Source organism: Miscanthus floridulus, chromosome 2, assembly GCF_019320115.1.
Source record: "Miscanthus floridulus cultivar M001 chromosome 2, ASM1932011v1, whole genome shotgun sequence".
In the NCBI taxonomy this organism is placed as follows: domain Eukaryota; kingdom Viridiplantae; phylum Streptophyta; class Magnoliopsida; order Poales; family Poaceae; genus Miscanthus; species Miscanthus floridulus.
In genome coordinates, this window is record NC_089581.1 from 41,830,284 (window position 1) to 41,854,647 (window position 24,364).

The 24,364-nt window shown below is 45.4% G+C and overlaps 1 protein-coding gene across 1 annotated transcript; it reads left to right on the plus strand.

Moving 5' to 3' along the window:
- The first annotated feature begins 4,018 nt into the window (after positions 1-4,018).
- LOC136538589 (auxin-responsive protein IAA11-like) lies at positions 4,019-12,693 on the plus strand. The gene is made up of 5 exons (XM_066530540.1): positions 4,019-4,605; positions 5,250-5,476; positions 11,511-11,646; positions 11,726-11,787; positions 11,928-12,693. The coding sequence occupies exons 1-5, from the start codon at positions 4,262-4,264 to the stop codon at positions 11,963-11,965; spliced, it is 807 nt and encodes a 268-aa protein (XP_066386637.1). The 5' UTR covers positions 4,019-4,261; the 3' UTR covers positions 11,966-12,693.
- Positions 12,694-24,364: the final 11,671 nt, after the last annotated feature.

The following is a 24,364-nucleotide window of genomic DNA, read 5'->3' on the forward strand; positions in this document are numbered from 1 at the left end:
TTTATGTTTAGATGACGATGGATATGATTGCCATTTTGGTAATGGCAAATGTTAGATTGTTTATAATAATAAATGTGTTGGTCTTGCCTTCCGACAAGACAAGCTTTATTTATTATCACTTTCTAAGAATGTGAATGATGTAAGTACTAAGAATGAGAATGCTTCCTCGTCAATGAATTCAACAAATAAGCGGAAGAGAGTGCATGATATATCTTCAAAATTATGGCACTGTCGTTTAGGCCATATTTCGAGGGTGAGAATAGAGCGATTGATTAAGAAATCAATTCTTCCACCTTTAGAATTTTCAGATTTAGAATAATGCATAGATTGCATAAAAGGAAAGTATGCTAAAAAAATAAAGAAAGATGCCAAACGAAGCGCATGAATTTTAGAAATAATCCACACAGACATCTGTGGTCCTTTTCCTGTGAAGAGTGTGGATGGTTATGATTCATTTATAATATTCACAGATGACTATTCTCATTTTGGCTATATTTATCCAATTAAAGAAAGATCAGAAGCATTGGATAAATTTAAAATATTCAACGCTGAAGTAGAAAATCAACACAACTTAAAGATTAAGGTAGTAAGGTCCGACCGTGGGGGAGAGTACTACGGTCGACACACCCTATATGGCCAAGTTCCTGGACCCTTTGCAAGGTACTTACATGAAAATGGTATAGTAGCCCAGTATTCTACACTGGGCGAGCCTCAGCAGAATGGAGTAACTGAAAGACGCAACCGTGCCTTAATGGACATGGTGAGAAGCATGATAAGTTACTCTACCTTACCGATAAGTTTATGGATGAAGGCGTTAAAAACTGCCATTCATATTCTTAATCGAGTGCCAAGTAAGTTGGTGCCCAAGACACCGTATGAGTTGTGGACAGGAAAGGAACCCTCACTAAACTATTTACGTGTGTGGGGTTGTCCAGCTGAGGCAAAAGTATTTAACCCAAACATAGGGAAGCTAGACTTCAAGACAGTTAGCTGCCATTTCATTGGCTATCCAGAAAAGTCAAAAGGTTATCGCTTCTATTGTCCTGACAGACAAACAAAGTTTGTAGAAACAAGACATGCTGTCTTCTTGGAGGATGATATGATCAGGGGGAGCATGGTAGCGTGAGAAATAAGTTTTGAAGATAAGCGGGTATATGTGCCCACTCCTATGGTTCAGGAGCCATTTTTCACGTTACCTATTGTTGCTGTACCAACAGTGCAAGACATTGTAGTAACATCACCTGCTGTTAGTTCTCCTGTGGCAACAATGAATGAGCATGAGGAACCTATCCTTCAAGATCTCCAAGAACCCATTGTCACACATGAGGAAGAGCAACAACAACCTCATATAGAACAAGCATCATCTAACGAGGCCCCTAGAAGGTCTCAAAGAGTCAGGAGATCAGCCATTCCTGATGATTATAAAGTTTATGAATGTGAGGAATTTCAAATGGAGGGTGATCCCACCTCATTTGAAGAAGCCATGAGAAGCGCTCACTCATCCAAGTGGATTGAAGCCATGGAAGATGAAATGAAATCAATGAAAATCAACAGAGTTTGGAACTTAGAAATAATTCCTAAAGGAGCCAAGACAGTAAGTTGTAAATGGGTCTACAGAACTAAACATGACTCCAAAGGGAATATAGAAAGGTTTAAAGCGTGACTTGTGGCAAAAGGTTTCATGCAAAGAGAAGACATAGATTACAATGAGACATTTTCTCCAGTCTTATGTAAGGATTCTTTTAGAATCATAATGGCGCTTGTAGCACATTACGACTTAGAATTACATCAGATGGATGTAAAGACAGTGTTCCTAAACAGGGATTTGGAGGAAAACGTTTACATGGCACAACCGAAAGGTTTTGTTGTGGAAGGAAAAGAACGCATGGGATGCCACCTGAAGAAATCCATTTATGGATTAAAGCAAGCTTCAAGACAGTGGTATTTGAAGTTTGATAGTACAATAAGAAAGTTTGGGTTTCAAGAAAATGTAGAGGACAATTGCGTTTATGCAAAGTTCAAGAATGGGAAATATATTTTCCTAGTCTTGTATGTGGATGACATCTTGCTCGCTAACAGTGATGTTAATCTACTACTAGAAACAAAGAAGTTCTTGTCCTCAAAGTTTGATATGAAGGATCTCGGTGAAGCTTCATTCGTCCTAGGAATAGAGATTCACCGAGATAGAGAAAAGAGGGTTTTAGGATTATCACAAAAAACATACTTAGAAAAAGTTCTAAAGAAATACAGTATGTAAAATTGTAAGTCATCACCTGCTCCCATAGTCAAGGGCGACCGATATGGGGAATTTCAATGTCCCAGTAACCAATATGAGATCGATCAAATGAAAGCGGTTCCATATAGTTTAGCTGTCAAAAGTTTATAGTATGCTCAAGTGTGTACTCGCCCTGACTTAGCGTTTGTTACCGGGTTGCTTGGCAGATATCAAAGTAATCTAGGAATAGAACACTGGAAATTAGTAAAGAAAGTTTTGCGTTACCTGCAAGGTACGAAGGGTCTCATGTTAACGTACAGAAGATCTGATTCCCAGCAAATAGAGGGGTATACAAATTCTGATTATGCAGGAGATGAAAGAAAGTCCACGTCAGGATACATATTCACTCTCGCAGGAGGAGCTATATCGTGAAAAAGCTCAAAGCAAATCATCACTACATCGTCCACAATGTATGCCGAGTTTGTAGCATGTTATGAGGCCACATAGTAGGTGAATTTGCTAAAGAAATTCATGCCCGGATTAAAAGTGCTAGACGACATACATAAACCACTTAAGTTATACTGTGATAATAATCCAACAGTATGTTATGCTCACAACAATAAGTCAAGTGGTGCTGCCAAACATATTAACATAAAGTATTATGTTGTGAAAAATAAAGTCTGGGATTATATAATTAGTCTTGAGCATATAAGAACAGAAAAGATGCTCGCGAATCCGCTTACAAAAGGCTTACCACCCAGTGTGTTCAGAGAACACGTAGCCGGCATGAGTTTAAGGGAAAGCCTATGATTCCTGGGTAATAAGGGCCTAGTTAAGAATCTATTTCAAAAATAGAGAGGTGTATTGTAGCTGTTTAATTTAATGGCAAGAGACCATGACGATGATGCATGCTCTATGCACTGATCTGTGATGGAATGGGAATAAGAGAAAGTAAGTAAGTTAAGTTTAAGTTATAAGTGAGATCAAAGGGGAGAATGTTAGTTGATCTCCACCAATTGGCCCAACGACCAATTGGGCCCTTGGATCCGCGCCCTGATCGGGGGCGCCCAACCCTAATATAGTCGGTGGGCCCCCGTCGCACAGCGCCATAAATAGGAGGTGGGGGCCGGGGGCGCCAAGCACGAGGTTCGCCTGAGCCGCCTAGCACCCCACCTACAGTCCTAAACCCTAACCGATCACAGAGGGGGCGCTGCTAGCGACGGACAGCGCCGCCACCGCCTCTGCATCTACACCGAAGGGCTGCTACAACGTCGGGCTGCCCTGCGACCTCTACACCGACCCCTGGACGACGCTGCTACTGCACCGCCTCCCTTCGACTCAGCACCGCCAGCGGGTTATCGCCAAGCACTGCGATGGCGAGCCCATCTTCATCCAAGGCGGCCGATGGTTTGCACCCCTTCACCCCTCTCTCTCTTATTATATCTCTAATCCAGTACTCCTAGATTCTTCTAGGACTCACGATTTATTCAAAGTGCAAGTAGACATACTAGATTTATACCTAGAGATCCTACTTTAACTCTATCAGTAATAATAACATACTTATTCCAATAGTGACTCAAAAGACAGCTAGTTCAAGTTTGCCTTAAAACAAAACGTGCCGTTCAATGTACCAAAAAATAATTCATATAATAATAACCTTTTCCAAAGTTTGGATAAAAATAAAGGACGCCATTTTGCAAGTGGGCCCTTGGGTGAAGAAATGGAGCCCATACAATTTTCGAAGTTTGGCGCAAAAAGGACAGGCCTTTTACATTTTGTATATGACACCATGATAGGCCTCGTATTATATACGGCGCTCCGGAAAGAGGGAACCGTGTCCCTCTCTCACCATCCACCTGCCATTATCATCTCTCCCTCCGCTTCTTGCTTGCATCTTGCCGGCCTGCCGCCGCTCCTGTCTCCGCCGCGCTCACAGCTCACAAACCAAAAGCCAAAGCAGACGCCCAGAACCCAACGAGAAATCGAAGTCGACCTCAGCTGCGGGCTGCGGCTGCGCGCGAGCACTCTATTGGAGCGGCGCCGTCAATGGCGGGCCTCGGGTTCGACGAGACCGAGCTCCGGCTCGGCCTGCCCGGCGGCAACAACGCCGAGGATGCCGCCGCGGCGGCGAGGAAGCGGGGTTTCGAGGAGACCATCGACCTCAAGCTGAAGCTGGAGCAGCCGGCGGCGGCGTCATCGGCCGCGGTGCACGTGGAGGAGGAGGAGCAGGAGGCTAGCGACGTCGTCGTCGTCCCCGCCGCGGTCCCACTGTCGTCGCCTCCAGTAGCCACCACCGGCGCAGGTACGACCATGAAGAGGTCGCCGGGCCAGGGCAGCGTGGTCACCGCCGACGCGCAGCCGACGGACCCCGAAAAGCCTCGCGCGCCCAAGTACGTCCTCCTCGCCTATATATTCTTGTTCGTTCTCTCCTCTCTTCGTAAACAGCTATAAACATGCATGGGCATGATTGTGCAATTGTTAGTATTTGCGAGAAACGGGCTCTCATCAAAGTAAAGAGAGGTGAATTTTAACCACTTCGGGTGAGACCGCTATGTATGGATTTCTGTAAAATTTGTGCGCTGTACGCATCGGTTGAGGACTGAATGACACGCAAGGCTCATTTTGGGTCTGCGTTCTACTCCTAAGCATCGGTGCTCATTTGGATCTTGACATGTAGAGACTGGATACGCAGCTTATAGCCTCATACACCCATACCTTACAGTGATGGCGTGGTGGATGAACATTGAACAGCGAACAGCGCAGAGAAAAAGACAGGAGGGCAGCATGTGGGCCTGTGGAGCATGACACCCAGTCCCTAGCTAGTGCTGCCGACATGATTTTTTTTTATATTTACATTTACCAAAAGAAAGAGCCTTTCAATTTCCTGAAAGATACATACTTGTTTATATCATGAATCAGTAACAGAAGCTGTGGAGCCCGAATCTTCAATCTGCTGTCTGTCTGTAATTTCTCTGATGATGATGTCAATCAAGAGCATGATGAGTTCATTCCGTACGTTGTTTGATGCACACAGGGCACAGGCGGTGGGCTGGCCTCCCGTCCGGTCGTTCCGCAAGAACATCCTAGCCGTGGAGTCCCAGAGAGGCGGAGGCGACGACGGCAAGTTGTTGGCGCCGCCGGCGTTTGTGAAGGTGAGCATGGACGGCGCGCCGTACCTGCGCAAGGTGGACCTGAGGACGTACGGGAGCTACCAGGAGCTGTCCAAGGCGCTCCAGAAGATGTTCAGCTCCTTCACCATCGGTACGTACGTACGTACACACACCTATGCATGGTTCATTCTCTCCTGCTTGCATTGGTCGACGACGTTATGAGAGAGCTGTGTGTCTGTTTGTCCTGGCTTTGGCATGGCTGGCTGGCATTGCTCGTCTGTCCCACTCCCACCACGCCACCACGGGCACTTCGTATAACATACGTACGTACGGTGTCAGCACGAACGTGCATGTCACGCTCATGTACGAACGTACATATACCCATTGTTCCAGCTGTACGATAGGATACGACGACGATACGGCTGACAGTACATGCTATGCATGTATGATTGAGTTGCTGATCGATTAAGGACATGACAGATACGTTCGCACATCGCACTGTACATATATATCAAGAGAACAGAGAAGGTTCTCTTTTTTTCTGATTCTGATGAAGAAGAAATACTCTACTCCTACGTGATAATAATGTGGCACTACTGGAATCTCGCATTTTTCTGTGTGTGCGAAAACACATAGAAAAATGCGAATACCGTCAGAAAAATATTTTTCTGACGGTGTACCTTCAGAAAAATACCCACAGAAATATAATGACAGAAAAATTCAATTGTTCTGTGTGTTCGCCATCAGAAACAAATTTTATGTGGGTGTTACACACACAGAAAAATTGCGTTAGCCCAGATTAAATTTAAATGTTGTGTGCGTTGATCCTCACAGAAAAAAAGAAAATCCCGACAGAAAAATAATTTTTCTGTGGGTGTTACACGCACAGAAAAATTGCGTTAGCCCATATTAAATTTAAATGTTGTGTCGGTCTCGGTTAACGCACAGAAAAATAACAGACCACCGACTGAAAAAACCCTTAACCATGCAGCAAATTGGATATAATAATTATATACAAACAGAACAGTAGCAACAACATATTAAATATGGACTGTCCATACTGTAATTTCATCACAACATAATAGATAGCATACATATAAAGATCCAAATGTTCAGCACATTCATTAATGGCATTCGGGCTACGTATAGATGATGTCCAAATGGTCCGGCATGTTCAACATGAATACTACAACGAATTCACAAATGTGGATATCGAAAAAGAAACCAAACTATTTTTTCTTGTTCAATCAATTGTAAACTGCTTCACCTTGCACTCCATCTCTACCTGTAAGAGCAGTCAACATGAATACTGCAATGATTACACAGGAAAGTAGTCATTTCTGTTTCCTAAAGTATCTAGAAAATGGGAATACAGTATGTACCAGCAAAGGGGAGACGAAATCATTGAACTTGTATGTAACTTCCAAAGGCTTTAACTTTTCGATATAAAGTTTTTTCAAGCCATCAATGACAGAAATAACAGCAGTCAGAGGTACCTGTTTACATATAACACCATAAAAGGAAAGATCAGCAATAATGATAAATGTGTCATTGACAAAACTAGGGTCAACTGACATCATTTCTTTATATAGGGAAAGGTCTTAAAATTGGCACAAAAATATCTCTGTTGCTTAATAATGCATAATAGAAACACAAGTACTGAGAGCTATGTTGTCTTACAAACATTTTGGTGGACTATGGGCTTCCTTTTAGACAACTTACATGCATCATATTGTTTCCAAACTCGTTAACAGACAAGATACAATTAAAATAAATAGTGAACCAGCTACAGAAGCTTACACAAGCTAAACAAGTAAACTTGCTGCCTTTTCCTTTTGCTAACGTAAAAAGACAGATAACTGATCTATCAACATATGCTCACTAATGAGATAACTGATCTGAAACAATGTAACAAAAAAGCCTGAGAGAAGGAACTCACTTGGAACAAAGAGGCATGTCTATTTTACATTTTCCTCCACCACACTATCTTTTGGCCTAAGTCGTAGATTTGTTGGTTGCATACCTACATGAGAAAATAGAACAAAGAATTAACCAAACAAAGCAAATGGTTTTAACAGGCAGTTTGACATGTACCAAACTAGTAACATACATGAGGTGCTATACTAGTCAGCGCTTTCACAAAAATATCCAAATTATGGCTAAGAAATAAGACATTGTTTTAATCTGTAGAAGCATATAGACCATTTTATTTTAGAGAAAGACATACAACCAATAGAAAGAGATAACAACAGTCATAAACGTATAATCCATTTGTCCAAAAATTGAATTACACCAACCAGATCAATATAATGATTTTGTTTGGGTTAAAGAATTAATAAGTGCTGCCCCTAGCTGCTACAATTTGAATAAGCTGCTGCTACCATTTGCTGCCCCTAGCTGTAATAGCTGAGCAAGATCATCAGCCAATACTCTCAAGTTACATGATGTCATTTTCATCACAGGCTGAAAAGCAAAGATTTTCATCATTTTAATTCGGAGATAGATGCATGCATCATAATAAGAGCACTTAGTTGCAGCCCAAATTAGCATATCTAATTTTTCTCAAAGACACATTAGCCGGGGCTCAGAAACTAAAGATCTTATATGATATAGTGTAGGACAAGGTTAACTGACAGTAGCCGGGGCTCAAGTTGCATGCATACTTATCCCATGGACAAGGTTAACTGACAGACCTAAGTCCCCAATACCCTACTGCATTGCAACAAGTTTTAAAAATAAACTGCACAGTAGTATAGAACACCAAGCAAACACTAAAGTTGGTCATGCACACATGTATAGGTGGCGACAGTCAAATTGTCACACAAGAAAGAGGAGCCAAACCTGATCCAATCTGAACAAACATTCAAGTCATAACTCTTAGCATCAATCGGAGCATAAAAACAAGCTCAGATACAGGTGTCAGCTTAGCTAATATATTGAATTAAAAAAAGTCATGTTCTTCTACAAATAGCGATGCAAAAATCACAGAGCTCTATTGAACTGAGCTAATAGAAAAGAAACTATTGGTCATTCCAGATCCATTAGAGAGCAGTATGTCAAAAGCACAAGAACTACATACATTTCACCTGGAGCAAAAGAACAAGAGCAAAAGAATTTGAGAAATGGCTCAGATTTACCCATTATCAGCATGACAACTGCAACTTAATTTCACCTGTAACTTAATTTAATTCTCTCTCTAATGGGAATTGAACTGGCCATAGAACTGGTTGCTTGTACTGGTACAAGCCATCCTAGTTAAGCAGCAAACAGAACAAAATATCCCAAGTACCAGCTCATAAGGTGCTAAAGTGCAGAAGTTCTCTAATGGAAACTTGATTCATCACAGCCACTCAAGAGTAGTACAAAACAAAAAAAGTCACAAGGCATAGTTAGGGAAGGAGAGAGCAGCGCGGCACGAGACTGGGGTTTCATATCATCTCAGCTCTGCAAATATCACATATCAAAATGATTGATCAGGTTGATATATGCAAGATATTCAAGATACTGTTTTCATAGCATCTCACCTGAAAAGCAACCAGGGTAACAAAACAAACAAGTTAAAATTGCATTTTAACTTTGCAGTAAAATCTTCTTATTACATTGCTCCAAGGTATGAAAAATTCAGAGATAAGCATTTTCTCTACAAAGTTAGGCGGTCCAGTTCCAGCAAAGAATAAAATATGATGCTGATTCATAGCAGTCATTTGCATGAGAGAAAGGAAAAAGAAAGCAGTGCAAGACCTCACATCATCGCAAATCAGAGTCATATAAATAAAAAGCTGGACAACTTCCCAACAAACCGACTACACCTTTATCAAGTAGTTACTAGAAAATTTTTAGAGCTCTATCATTGCCCAAGACTACTTATAGACAATCCTAGATTAGTTAATTTTATGTTCCATCTCTAGCAAGTTTAGTCATTTTTCACTTTAGGAGTTCAATAGATAAAAAATTTCTGCACATACAGTTAGCTAGCAGCTTGGCATACATCTGATTAAAAGTTAATATCAATCTGCATAATCTGGTTTACAAGAGCAAGTGATTGCAACAATTCTAGAACAAAAATGTTTTGATTCATGGGTATTGGGCAGTGTATTTCTTACTTCTTACCTGAGCATCTCCGGTTCAAATATATTCTACAAAGCTTAGAGAATGCAAATAGATAGGACACCATCAGCTAAAGCAAGAGCAGCAAACAATATCCACAGTTCTAGTAAAGAAAATCAACAACTAGGAAATCGACAACCGTCCGTTCGTTGGAGTCAAGAACAACTTTCTAGGACGGCAGGTGTAACGTCTCGCCTCTCCGAGGTCGGGCCCGCTTACATCTGGCAGCTTCTCTAGGATATAGACTGCCCTCACAGACCAACACAGGTCTTTTCTGCGCACTTTGTCCTCACTCGTGCGCACCCGGGAAGAACTTCCCGGTCGGTCACCCATCGCTCCAGGCCAAGCACGCTTAACCTCGAAGTTATCTGCAGATGGGCTTCCGAAAAAGAAGTTGCAACTTATTGGTATGCGTATCATATTAATCCTGTTAAGCCCTGGGCCGGGATGTTACATCCTCACCCCCTTAAGAGATCGACGTCCTCGTCGATCAATCCCAAGCCAGGAGCATCCTCTCTTGGCCACGTCCGTGTGTCCAGAGCCAGCGCATGTGCCATGCTGTGTGACCACGCCGGATCCACACCAGTCATGCACACCATGCCTGCGCAACTGCGACACACGCGCCCGTGAAACCACGAGAGTCGGCTCTGATACCATTCTGTAACGTCCCGCCTCTCCGAGGCCGGGCCCGCTTACATCTGGCAGCTTCTCTAGGATATAGACTGCTCTCATAGACCAACACAGGTCTTTTCTGCGCACTTTGTCCTCACTCGTGCGCACCCGGGAAGAACTTCCCGGTCGGTCACCCATCGCTCCAGGCCAAGCACGCTTAACCTCGAAGTTATTTGCAGATGGGCTTCCGGAAAAGAAGTTGCAACTTATTGGTATGAGTATCCTATTAATCCTGTTAAGCCCTGGGCCGGGATGTTACAGCAGGAGCCAACATCCTGCGTGGCTCATCAATAACAGCCTGCAACCACGCAATAGAGAAATTAGTCTGATCCGGCAGGGTGAAGAAGGGGGAGGGGAGGGGCGCCCGCCGGGGAAGAAGAAGGGGGAGGGGAGGGGCGCCGGCGGGGGAGAAGAAGGGGGAGGGGAGGGCCGACGCCACCACCACGCCCCGCCGCTGGCCACCACCACCACCACCGCAGCCACCGGCCGGATCCGGGAGAGGGATGGCCGGATCCGGCCGGGTGAAGAAGGGGGAGGGGAGGGGCGCCCGCCGGGGAAGAAGAAGGGGGAGGGGAGGGGAGGGGCGCCAGGGGGAGAAGAAGGGGGAGGGGAGGGCCGCCGCCGCCACCACGCCCCGCCGCCGGCCACCACCACCACCACCGCAGCCACCGGCCGGATTCGGGAGAGGGAGGGCCAGATCCGGCCGGGTGAAGATGGGGGAGGGGAGGGGCACCCGTCGGGGAAGAAGAAGGGAGAGGGGAGGGGCGCCGGTGGGGGAGAAGAAGGGGGAGGGGAGGGTCGCCGCCACCACCACGCCCCGCCGCCGGCCACCACCACCACCACCACCGCAACCACCGGCCGGATCCGGGAGAGGGAGGGCCGGATCCGGCCGGGTGAAGAAGGGGGAGGGGAGGAGCGGCCGCTCGCCGGGGAAGAAGAAGGGGGAGGGGTGGGGCGCCTGCGGGGGAGGAGGGGCGCTGGGGCCGAGGCGCCCGCGGGGAAGAAGGGAGAGGAGGGGCGCTGGGGCCGGGAGGGGAGGGGCGCCGGGGAAGAGAAGGGCAGGGTGCTCAGAGCGTCGCAGGGGCCGGTTTATCAAGTAGGATTTTCGTGTGCGTGCATGTATTTTTTCTATGTGTTTTTAAGGAACCGACAGAATAAGTTTTATTTTTCTGTGAGTGCTGATTTTTTCCGTGTGTGTATTGTCACACACAGAAAAATCATTTAATTATTCTGTCGGTTTTTTCATTTTTCTGTTGGGATATTTTGAAACCGACAGAGTAATCATAATTTTTTTGTGCGTGCCGAAAAAAAACGCACAGAAAATTTCTTCACCCACAGAAAAATGCGAGATTCCATAGTGTGGACGGTCCAGTCTCCAATTAATGTTTGTACGTTTATTTGTTCAGGCAGCTGCGGGTCGCAGCAGGGGATGATGAACGAGACGAAGCTGCAGGCGGACCTAGTGAGCGGCTCCGATGAGTACGTGCCCACGTACGAGGACAAGGACGGCGACTGGATGCTCGTCGGCGACGTCCCCTGGGAGTAAGATAATGAAACCTCTCATTCATTTCACTCGCTAGCTAGCGTGGCTCTCGTTCTTACCATTTTTTACCAATTGCAGGATGTTCGTGGAGTCGTGCAAGCGCCTCCGGATCAGGAAAGGATCAGAAGCCATCGGACTCGGTCAGTAGTCATCACTGCCTCACAAAAAGCTTCACTTACTGTCTGACGTTTTATTTAACACCTGAGAGCTAAGCAAGCTAAGCTAACTAACGACATTCGTGTGCGCTTTGGTTGTCTGCTGGTCTGTTCATTTTCTTCAGCACCGAGGGCGATGGACAAGTGCAACAACAACTGCTGAGCAAGGCATTGCAATGCAAGGGTTCGGTATTATATTAATTAACTGCAATGGTTGGATAATGTAGTATTACTGCTTCTGCTCCTCTCTGTATCATATTGTTGTTTACTACCCTGAAGTTCTGCGCATCTCGTCTCATTGAGGCGTACGTCTTCATGTATTAGTGTATTTCTTTCTCTCTCTTTTTTTACTTTTATTTTAGGGACTTTCCATATATTCCATGTATCATATATTGCGTCGTTAAGTTTCATCTTGTTATATGAAGTATGTAATATACACACGTAACAAAGATGGTGTGATCGATATGTTTGTATGTGCCCTTTTGCATACCGGCCGGCCTCTGGTCTCTTGTCCTTTTAATTTTTCGCCAAAATATTGAATGCCAATACCTGATCTTCAGGGATGTGCTGTTTGTCTAGCACAAGGGTTGAGATCCTGCGTGCTGTTTGCCTAGCAGCCAAGCAAGTTCAATTATCACAAATGCATGCTTCCGTTGCGCAAATGATACATGATTGCACAGCATGAATGCTCAATTATCAAGCTGTAGCTGCCCAACTGGTGTCTGCATTCCAATAATGAGAGGCATTATATGATCTTCTCTGTGCTTTCTGCGTGGCTGCATTCGCAAGAAACAGGCCGGTCAATGCTTGTGGTGCGCACAGCCGCGCATCTCCATGGTTTTAAGATGCCTGTGCCAACTAAAGGAGGGAGCATGCCATGTGCATCCAGGTATATGTATATACAGTTATAGAGGATCATGCTTTTTAAATACTACTACTTACGATTCAGTGGTTAAAGAACTTGAACTTGCATTGTATATTGTTCAGATTCTTTCGTCCATTTGTAGTAATACATGTCAAGCTGCCGACTATGCATGTATAAAGGACCAAAGGTGCATGGGTGGCAAAAGACCATTGTATTCGAAGGTTTCTAGGCCAGCAGAACATTGTATTCGCAGGTCCATGCCTGATTGCTAAAGCAATGTTAAATTACGTCAAACATAATTGCCTTTTGGGATCTTGTGTCCCCTTGCAATGATGACAGAGGTTACCAAGCAATCGCCTGCTTTTAGTTTTAATATATGCACCGAACAATATAGAGAGAGAGAGTAACTAGGAAAGGTTCAAACATGAATCAATTACTGCAACTAATTTTATATGGACTAGCAAATGTGCACATCGTTAACTCAATAAATATATTTTAGAATTAAACTCTGTATCATTGCTAGACACGAGTTATTCTTGTTAGCGTATTATTTCCGTGCCTCTCTAGCTCTTGTGTGTTAGCGTGTATTAGAGCAAGGCTAATAATACAGCTGGCTTGCTGGCTGTAAGGTTTCTTGTAGCCTTCTCTCAGCCCACTCATATAGTAGTTAGCTCTTTATAGTTAATACATGGCCCACTTGTCTCTCTCATAGATTTTCTTGGTTCTTGTGCCCAAGCCGGCTGTAAGCTTACAGCCCGCTTCTCCTCTCTCTCCTCCTCTCTCTCTCCTCCACCTCAGCATTTAGTCGGCTTACAGCCTACTGTTATACTTGCTCTTAGTGCCTCTCTAGCTCCTGTGCCTCTCTAACTCCTACCGGCACCTATACATATGTTCAGTGAGTTATGGAATTCACTCCATCTATGTAACGTTTACATGGTATTAACGTTTACATGGTATCATTCACCACATACGATCCTTTCCACTTCCGCTCCACCGCCCCTTTCTTTGGCTAGGTCTTCTACAGGTATCCCCCACCTCTTCTTCTCTATTCCTGCTCTACTGAGTTCATGCAGTGCTTGGATTTGGTGAATGTGTGTGCCGGTAGCCTTGTGAAATGGAGCTGATAGCCATTGGATGTTAGGAATGATTTTTATTGGGATCCATGTGTTTAAGGTAGGGCATAATGCTTGCTTTTATTATATATTCTCATGATCTACACAATTAATTTTGATTCTAGGCTACTAAAAATTTTGCTCACTGTGTTTATATATGCTCATTGTCTTTAGGCATGCTCGCTGTCTTTTGATATGCACACTATTTTTAGGCATGCTCACTATGATTATACATGCTCACTGTTTTTATATATGACATTGTTTTTAGACATGCTCACTATGATTATATGCTCACTATTTTTATATATGCCCATTGTTTTTATATATACCCATTGTGTTTATATATGCTCACTATGATTATATATGCACATTACTTTTATATATGCTCACTGTGATTGTATATGCCCACTATTTTTATATATGTCCACAGTGTTTATATATGCTAACTGTGATTATATATGCCCACTGTGAATGTATATGCTCACTATGTTTATATATGCTCGTTTTGACAGGCAGCAACTGCTTTGTATATCCTCCTCTCTTACTTCTACTACTTCTACTACTCTTCTCTCCTCTCCTACTACTCCTACTTCTACTACTACTCTCCTCTCCTACTACTCCTACTTCTATTACTTCTACTATTACTCTCCTCTTCTGTCCTCTCCTACTACTCCTACTTCTACTACTACTCTCCTCTCTTCTCCTACTACTACTCTCATCTCATCTCCTACTATTCCTACTTCTACCTTGTGTTTATATATGCTCACTGTTTATATATGCTCACTGTGTTTTTATATATGCCAACTGTCTTTATATATGCTCACTGTTTTTGTTTGACCTCCGCTCCTCTCCTCTACTACTACTTCTACTCCTCTATGTTTAGCAGTAGCTGCTAATTTTTCTTGGGAACCAGCAGCTGCTTTTTTTTGGGCAAACTCTCATCTCCTCTCCCCTCTTTGGCCTATGATGAAATTGTCCAACTCCAGAAATTATCTAGAATATGAGCTGATGATCATGAACTTATGAGGAACTTGACATCATTGCCAGCCGCCCCTACTATCTTTTTTCTATATGCTCACTATGATTATATATGCTCACTATGTTTATGATGCCTTTATGCTTCAAGTTATTGATCAAATGATGTTTGACATGTTTCTGGGGCCTCTACAACTACTACTATTATTACTAGTTTTGTGATATATGGCAGCAGCTACTGCCTGCATATATAAAAATAGTGAGCATATATAAACACGGTGAGCATATATGCTTTTCTTGGTCTCCTTTCCTATCCTCTATGTTTGGGAACCGGTAACTGCTTTTTTTGGCCACTTTTTCCTCTCCTCTATGTTTGGGAAGCAGCAGCTATTTTTTTTTCAACACTCCTCTCCTCTCTCTTTTGCGAATGATGAAACTGTCCAACTCCAGAAATTGTCTGGAATATGAGCTGATGATCATGAATCTTGTGAGGAACTTGGCATCATTACCAGCCGCCCCTACTGTCTTTTTCTATATGATCACTGTTTTTATATATGCTCACTATGTTTATGATGCCTTTATGCTCCAAGTTCATGATCAAATGATGATTGACATGTTTCTGAGGCCTCTATTGAAAATTGAATTTGTGATCTCACCTACTACTAATACTACTTCTCCCACTACTACTACTGATTGATGGCTATTTTCTTCAATTCCACTTATAGGAAATGGGCCCTTGCTATGTTGTTTTCTACGGGGAGAAATCTAGGATTTACATGCCTTGGCATAAGGCTAGTGAACATGTGCTTGGGTTCAAAAATACTATACACAAGAAGTACAACTATGACCATGCACTTAGAGATTTCAATGCCTATGTTGGAGCAACAACTTCCTCTCCTCAGGGTGATTGTGGTGAAAGCATCATCCCTCAGGGTGGTAAGAGTGGTTCCTGGAAGAATGTGGTGATTATCAGTCTGTTGATGATGGTGTTTGGACTTTGGATGAGGCTTTCCATGAGCTGCCAATGCAACTGCAAGACTTAGGCCTGTGATGACACAATTAGATGGTCGATGTAGTTGGATAACACAATTGTATGATGATTTAATTATGGTGTCTGAGGCCTATTAGTTTGGATAACACTAATTGTATGTTGGCAGCTATATTTTGGTTGTAATGCAACTTCACCTATTAATACTACTGTCGTTGTCCTACTATTAATACTACTGCTGCTGTCCTACTACTACTACTCTCCATTGGCAGGAAGCTGCTGCTTTGTAGACCCTCCTCTCCTAGTCCTACTACTTCTAGTCTTCTCTCCTGTCCTCTGCTCCTACTTCTCCTACTCCTCTCCTCTCCTCTTCTATCCTCCTCTACTATAATTGTTTTCCTTGACATAAATTTAGGAGAAGAGATGGTCGAACTCCCTTCGCCGGATCTGCCAGATAATTATGCATTTGATCTGGGCTTCCGACCAACATTGAGGAGGGCAAACCACCCATATCCAAGCATAGTAAGTAACATGTTTTAAAGACACCTCTATAGATATTTTGTTCTAATATATATAATTCTTAAATATAGACAATTCATCCAATACTATGGTTCAGAGAGACAATCTCAAATTTCAGGGTTGATTACATTAATGTTGGTACATTCCCTATAGATGGTGGACTCAAGCAATGTCGACTTGGCTTTTCTATTCTCGCTAGGGTGGGTAACCAACAAGGTATAGTTTTATACATCAAGAGAACGGGCCACACAGATTATCACGACATTAGTGCACAAAAATATGTTGTGCAAGAATGTTTAAGGGCCCTTCAAAATATTGGGTACAATATTCCTACATACTGCTCCACGAGGATTGGAGCTTTGAATGTGGTCCTACACCATGATATTGGACTGTTTTGTGCATAGCTTGGTGAGGACAACATAGATGATGTGGTCAGTCTCATAACTTATATCCATATTAATTGTTATGTCCATATATATGCATGGTTCTGATAACCATATTTTTTCCAATACTTGCAGATTCAAGAGATTGACGTTACATACGCAAGTTGTAGCTTTGAAGCCATTATAAACCAGGTCATGCATTAATTAGGTCATTATAATTAAGAATATGGTGGCCCTGTGGAAACTTCAGAGGAAATCCAGGAAAAATTCTTGTAACTGGGAGGGAAGGGGCTCGACCATATCTGATCGTCGTCAGTAGACCTTGTGAACGATCTTGTCAAGCAAGGGAGAGTGCACTAGTAAATACATTGCACTACATCATTCACATTTTGGCATATGAAATTAGCGATCTGCACTTCTCCGAGTACGTGGTACGACGTTGGAAAATTCTAGAAATTTAAAATATTGTTGATTGTAATGAATTATTATGGTGTGTAATGAACAAATTTAAATTATTATGTGTTTGTAATGAAGTAATTTCAATTATTATGGTTCATGTAAATTATTATGGGTTTGTAATGAAGGAATCTAAATTATTATGGTTCTTATGAACTCATTCATATTCTGGTCAGATTTGAATTTTTAAATTTTAATTTTTTTGGCCAAAACATTGACTATAGGGCCGGTTCTATACCTAACCTGAAACAACCCCGATTTCCACGAAGGGAAATCCACAGCGTCGAAGTGTAATAAGATCGTTGTAGATCATATTACCCAAATTCCAGTCGAATATCACATCCATACAACGATAATATCAGATTACAAATAGTGCGGAATTACATAATTTATTACATCGCCGCATTGGCGGAATCAAAAGTAGCATTCATTCAGAACAGCTTGAAGATAAGATCGCCAAACTCGAGCGTATGCACGAACCCCTCATCTGTCAAACTCCTCGGAGCTAAACTCCTCAGCAGAACCTGTGTGCCAAAATTTATCAGTACGATTTGTACTGGCCACTCCCAACCCTATGAGCATTGCTTTGTGGAAATTGGATGCACATTGGGTAAAAGCAAGGTGAACCTATAAGGCTGGGGTCTCCTATGCATTAGCATATCAGTAAACAATAATATTTTGTCAAGTTTTAACACCATTCCCACACACATTCCACTCCATTCCCTTTCCCGAGCCAGGTTTCGATCCTGGGATCGACATACCACCATCTCCATACCATCACCATACCATATCATCGCTCAGTCAACAGGCCAACTCCCTCTCGGCACTGTCTCAAGACCCGTAGCCCCCTGGCTACGACCGACACTCTCTCACGGGGGAAGAAAAGAAGGACTCATCTCACTATCTAGTTTAAGCGAAACCCAGGAAAGGTCCATAGCCGACAAGTTGACATATGTATCGATCGATCAACCATACACTCTGCAGAGGTTTTACATAACCACAAGATCCGCCTTCCTCGCTGACCGTCGTCAACTAGGCTGATTCCGGCCGCTTGCTAGCCTAGGATAAAGCCACACTACCATTCAGCCCTGGTTCACCCCAAGTCTAGTCTGGGGTGGCTGAAACTATGAGTCATGAGCCGGGTCCCCAAGGTCTCCATGAAGTCTCGGAAGGGTGTGGGGGAAATCCTCCGCGCCCCGTACCTCCTTACACTATCCGCTATCAACCTAGCAGTAGTGGCAATATCCTACCAAGTAGTCCAGCCGTCCCGCACCATATAGGGCGAGTGGTACGTAAGGCTTCCCGGTGAATCTGAGTACTAGTAAGTCCTTAGGGATGACCAAGCCAGAATGTCTCCATCAGGGTTTCCATTTACCGTGCCACCATAGCACCTCCATCCTAGGCTCCACCCGTCACAGGTTCACACCCAGGTCCACCTCATATACCATTTACCCACTATAGGTATCCATTTCCAGGGGTGCCCAGGTAGCATCCCATAGCAAGACTTGCCCTAGGCTCGTCGTATACTCCAACTTGGTCGACACAACCCTCACCCTCCACACACCCAAGTCACACATGCAGCACTCTCCCCATGGTCCGGATAATACCAGTATCCACCACGCACGTAGTATAAGCATAGTAGAAGTATGAGTAATGAAATGTACAGCAGTAAGCGTGTGTCTAGCCCTATAGCAGGGTATGCAGGGGTAAGGTTGCGCCAAGGTAAAGGCTTTCAAGCAAGCATACTACCATGCAAGTCCTAGCATAGTATGATTATAACAGTAAAGTAAAGCAATAGCAGTTCTATATTAGCCATGCGTAATAGGTGCTACGAGATTGGGTGGGATGTGGCACCTTTAGTGTAGTCGTCTCCGTTCTCCTCACGGTACTCACGGTCCTCGTCTGTCAGATTCTCCTCCAAGTCTGCAACGTTTGCATTATAGTCGCGTTAGCGACGTCTATAGAGTAGCACAAAGAAGCAATGAAAATTCAAAAGAGTCAAATGCACTCAAACATGAGGTCATTGCGTAGAGCTTGATTTTAGATGAATTTTGGTCCTGGTCTCGTATTTTTCCGAGGTTGTATGAATTAGTTATGAATTCCTGAAGTTTAAATCCTTTCTGAAATTAAATAAAGGCTGAATTAATCCTAGGCTGACATGTGTCACGGTGTCACTGGTCAACGTGGCATGCTGATGTCAGCATGACGTCAGCATGATGTCATCATCTCAGTTCCGAGCTGACAGGTGGGTCCAGGGCTCTTAGGTCGCAGACATGCGGGTCCCTCGTGACGTCATCATGACGTCAGCATCTGACGTGTGGGTCCAGCGTGTCTGTGCTGCTGACATGTGGGGCCAGGTCAACGGTCAACATTGGTCGGTCAACGGTCAATACGTGCTGGGTCCGAACTGGGCCGGTTGGTCTTCGGGTTGGGCCGGTCTGAACCGGGCCGGGCCGAACACATGGCGTGCTGTGGCGCAGCCACGTTACTGCCGTGGGCTCTTATTGGGCTTCATCCGCAGCACGGCTCACACCGTGTGGCTCACGGTGGACCAGCGCTCCTGGTCCATGGCCCTAAGGCAGGGTCCATGGTGGATCGAGCCCATCGTCATTTCTCCTCGGCTCGGCTCATGTGCACCGGGTGCAAGGCTGCGCTGCTCACCTTGCCCCTTCTCCTCTGTTCTTCCACGGCGCGCTCCCACCGGCGACGTGCTCACCGGCAAGCTCCCGCAATGGCTCAGGCATCCATTTGAGGTGGGGAAAAGCCTCCCTGTGCCATGGCGACTGCAATGGTGGAGTCAGGGCGACGGATGGTGCATCCTAAGTCACTGGTCTCGGCGAACGGCGGCTCAAGCACAACCGGCGTGCGGGAATGGCACGGGTGCGGCGGCATTGGCCGGCTCTGTGGTGCCCATGGGCGTCACAATGCTCCAGCGGACGTGTTGGGTAGGTCGAGGGGTCCTCCAGGGCCTCCGGTGGCTTTGGCCACGGCGGACGGCCTTCCGATCTCGTCGGCGGCGTCGGTGTGGGGGCTATGGCCTCGGAGGGCGTCATAGTGGGGCGTGTAGGCTCCTACGGATCCGTGTGGACGCAGCGAGGGCGTCCAGAGCTCTGGGTAGGACTTCCGATTTCTAGGTGGCCGGTAGGGTCTTCCCGGTGGCCACGGCGAAATGGTGATGACGGCGAGGCGCGCGGGTCACTACGGGCTCCGGCAAGGTGGTCACAGCGTGCGCGTGAGTTACCCGTGGCTTCAGCGAACGGAACGGGCGAGTCAAGGAGGCGCCAGGCGCTCCCAGTAGTACTGGCCACGGCGGTCGGTGCTCGGACCGGTGGTCGGGTGCTCGGACCAGTGGTCTGGTGCTCGGCACGGTGGACTGGTGCTCAGAACGGTGGTCGGGTGCTCGGACCGGTGGTCTGGTGCTTGGCACGGTGGTCTAGTGCTCGGAGGTGGTCGGGTGCTCGGACCGGTGGTCCGGTGCTCCGGTGGTGGCTGCGCCATGGCGGCGGCGTTGCGAGCGCGGCATGCGTGCTCGGCTACAGCGTCCGGGGATCCTGGAGAGGCCTACAGCGTCCAAGGGCTCGGGGATGGTCACGGTCATCGTGAGTGTGCTGTGCTGGTGTGCCTAGAGGCTGGGGATGGCCTTGGCCTACTCGCTCACGGTATGGAGCGCCATGGCCGGAGTAGCAAGGTCCAGTGGCGAGCAGGGAATGAACCGGGGCTCACCGTGGGTGCTGTGGAAGAAAGGATGGCGGTGCAGTGTCGAGTTGCGGCCGTGTAGCTCCAGAAGCAGTGCCGTGCAGTGCCGACCCGCGATCGTGATGATGACGACGGCGTAGCCTTCGACTCCGGCGACTTCGGCAGCGTGCGGGGCTCTGATCCTCCTCTCACGATCTCCTTCCCGGCCTTCTACTCTCGGTGTGGTGCGGCTACTGGGCCACCAAGCGGCGGCGGAGGCTGAGGGAGAAGCTAGGGCGCCGGGCGTGAGCGGCGTGCGGGCTGGCTTTATAGCCGAGCACCATGCCTCCCAGGGCGGATGGCATCGTGTGGTGGAGGCGTGTGCATCGCATCAGACGGTGGTGCGAGGTTGCGTGGGCGCGGCGCAAGGGTATAGGGTCATGCCCTAGGCGTGACCCCCTGGCCCGCCCCTGCCACAGCTGTCGGGCGCCGGTCGCGTAGGCGGTTGAGGCATGGGTGAGGAAGACGACACTGTAGATGGGGGGGGTGCGGCTATCATGCGGGGTCCAGCGGGCAGTGGCTGCGAGCGAGGCAGACGGGTGCGCGAGCGTGGGTGACGCGCTAGGCCGGCTCATGGGCTACGTACGTGCGCGCCGGTGCAAGGTGGGCGCGGTTGGGCTAGCTGGGCCGCGAAGCCGAGCAGCCTGGGCTATGAGGCCTTCTTCCTCGTTTCCTTTTTCCATTTTTCTTTTCATCTCTTTTGTTTGAATTCGAATTTGGTTCTAGAATTTGAATTCCAAATTGGTGCACCTAATTTATTGGAGTTGTTAAGCATATCATAACTCAAATGGAAATCCAAATCACATTTTGAATAATCAATGTATGCATCACTTTATTAGTTAGATTTTAAATAATCACAATTAACTAATGACATGCCATGCTTATGTGTTAGCTAGGGTTGGGGTTAGACCTAATGCATCTCTTAGGTTGGGTTACTATGCATGACACTCATCATCACATGGTTGTTCTAAGAAAAATTTTGTAGTTGGTATTTTCAGTGTGTGGATTTTTGGGTTGTTACAGTCCTACCCCCTTAACAGAATCTCGTCCCCGAGATTAAAGCGTAACGTACTCTTCGAAGAGGTAGGGATATCGTAGCCAGAGGTCAGACTCTTTCTCCCATGTTGCTTCTCTCTCTGTGTGATTGCTCCATTGGATCTTGCACATAGGGATAGTCTTGCTTCGGGTCTCTTTGGTATCTCTGCCCAGAATTCTGATAGGATGTTCTTTATACTCAAGTGTATCCTGAATGTCAAGTGTAACAGTTGGGACTGCTTCATCGGGTACTCTTAAACATTTGCGTAGCTGGGATACATGAAATACGGGATGTACACCCGTCAATTCCTCAGGTAACTCAAGTTTGTAGGCGAGCTTTCCAATCCTCTTGCAAATCTTGTATGGGCCAACAAATCTTGGGGCAAGCTTTCCTTTCACATGGAATCTGACAGTTCCACGTAGCGGGGATACCTTGAGATAGACGAAGTCTCCCACATTGAACTCAAGTTCTCTTCTCCTTTTGTCGGCATAGCTCTTGTATCGACTTTGAGCAATTTTCAAATTCTCCTTCACTTGTGCAACTCCTTCTTCTGCATCTTGAATCTTAGCGGAGTCAAAGAATGATCTTTCTCCTGGTTGGGACCACATCAAAGGTGTCTTACAAGGTCTGCCATATAGAGCTTCAAATGGCGACATCTTGATACTAGCTTGGTAGCTGTTGTTGTACGAGAACTCTGCATAAGGTAGGCATTTCTCCCAATCAGAGCCATAATTCAGTACACTAGCGCGAAGCATGTCTTCTAAGATCTAATTTACTCGTTCTGTCTGTCCATCTGTCTATGGGTGGTAAGCGGTACTGAAATCAAGTTTGGTTCCAATAGACTTGTGCAGAGCTTCCCAGAATCGGGACACAAATTGAGGACCACGATCAGATACAATACTAGTGGGAGCTCCATGCAGTCTGAGGATATGCTCAACATATAGATCCGCTAATTTCTCAGCGTTGGTCTTGGTCTTTACTGGTACAAAGTGAGCAATCTTGGTCAAGAGATCAACAATCACCCAGATGGAATCATTGCCTTTCTGTGAACGGGGCAATCCAACTATGAAATCCATGGATATGTTCTCCCATTTCCACTCGGGAACGTCAAGAGGCTTTAGCAATCCTGCAGGCCTTTGATGTTCAGCCTTGACTCTGTTGCAGGTGTCACAACGTGCCACATGTCCTGCAATATCTGTCTTCATGCCTTTCCACCAGAAGTGTTTCTTCAGGTCTTGGTACATCTTTGAACCTCCAGGGTGAATACAGTACTTAGAATCGTGAGCTTCTGACAGAATTTCCTCTCGTAGGGCTGAATCAGAAGGTACACAGATTCTGTCCTTGAACCAGATGGTCCCTTGTTCATCTTCATGGTGGTTGGTCTTGTAGCCTAGTTTCATCAGACCATGGAGATATTCAATCTCCTCACACTTTTTCTAAGCTTGATAGATGCGATCTGTGAGATCATACTGTATGCGGAGCTCATTCAACAAGCCATGCGGTAGTATCTCAAGTTGGAAATCATCGATCTCTTCCTTGAGCTCAGGTGGTACAGATTCAGTGATCAAAGTGTGACAGTAACTCTTACGGCTGAGAGCATCTGCGACTACATTAGCTTTCCCCGGATGATAGTGAATTTCCAGGTCATAGTCCTTGATCAACTCAAGCCATCGGCGTTGCCTCATATTCAAATCTTCTTGAGTGAAAAAGTACTTTAAGCTCTTGTGATCGGTGTAGATGTCACACTTGTTGCCTATCAAGTAGTGTCTCTAGATCTTCAAGGCATGCACAACTGCTGCTAACTCCAGATCATGGGTTGGGTAATGGTTCTTGTGTTCTTTCAACTGTCGAGAAGCATAAGCTATCACTCTTCCATCTTGCATCAACACACCACCGAGTCCTTGACGAGATGCATCACAATAGACCACAAAATCTTTGCTGATATCAGGCAATGATAGCACAGGAGTTGTGGTAAGCTTCAGTTTCAGTTCCTGGAAGCTTTGCTCGCACGCGGGCGTCCATTCAAACTCATTGGTCTTCTTCAGAAGATTGGTCATTGGACGGGCTATCTTGGAGAAGTTTTCGATGAATCGGCGATAATATCCAGCCAATCCCAAGAAACTTCTGACTTCTGTCACATTATGGGGTTGATCCCACTCTTTCACAGCTTCAATCTTGGCTGGATCAACTGCGACACCCTCAGCTGATAGTACGTGGCCTAAGAAGGCAACTTTCTGTAGCCAAAACTCACATTTACTAAACTTTGCATAGAGCTGGTGTTGGGCTAGTTTCTCAAGTACAGTTCTCAGATGATGTTCGTGTTCTTCAGCAGTAGGTGAATAGACAAGGATGTCATCAATGAATACTACCATGAACTTATCCAGATCATCCATGAAAACCTTATTCATCATGTTCATGAAGTATGCGGGAGCATTTGTGAGTCCAAAGGACACCACGGTGAACTCAAACTGACCATACCTAGTCACAAAAGCT

What these genes read in the sequence shown, in the direction of transcription:
- LOC136538589 (XM_066530540.1), top strand. Translation starts at nt 4,262, where the DNA reads ATGGCGGGCCTCGGGTTCGACGAGACCGAGCTCCGGCTCGGCCTGCCC. An exon ending in GTTCAGCTCCTTCACCATCG is followed by an intron (nt 5,477 to 11,510) that starts GTACGTACGTAC and finishes TTATTTGTTCAG; the next exon opens with GCAGCTGCGGGTCGCAGCAG. An exon ending in GTCGGCGACGTCCCCTGGGA is followed by an intron (nt 11,647 to 11,725) that starts GTAAGATAATGA and finishes TACCAATTGCAG; the next exon opens with GATGTTCGTGGAGTCGTGCA.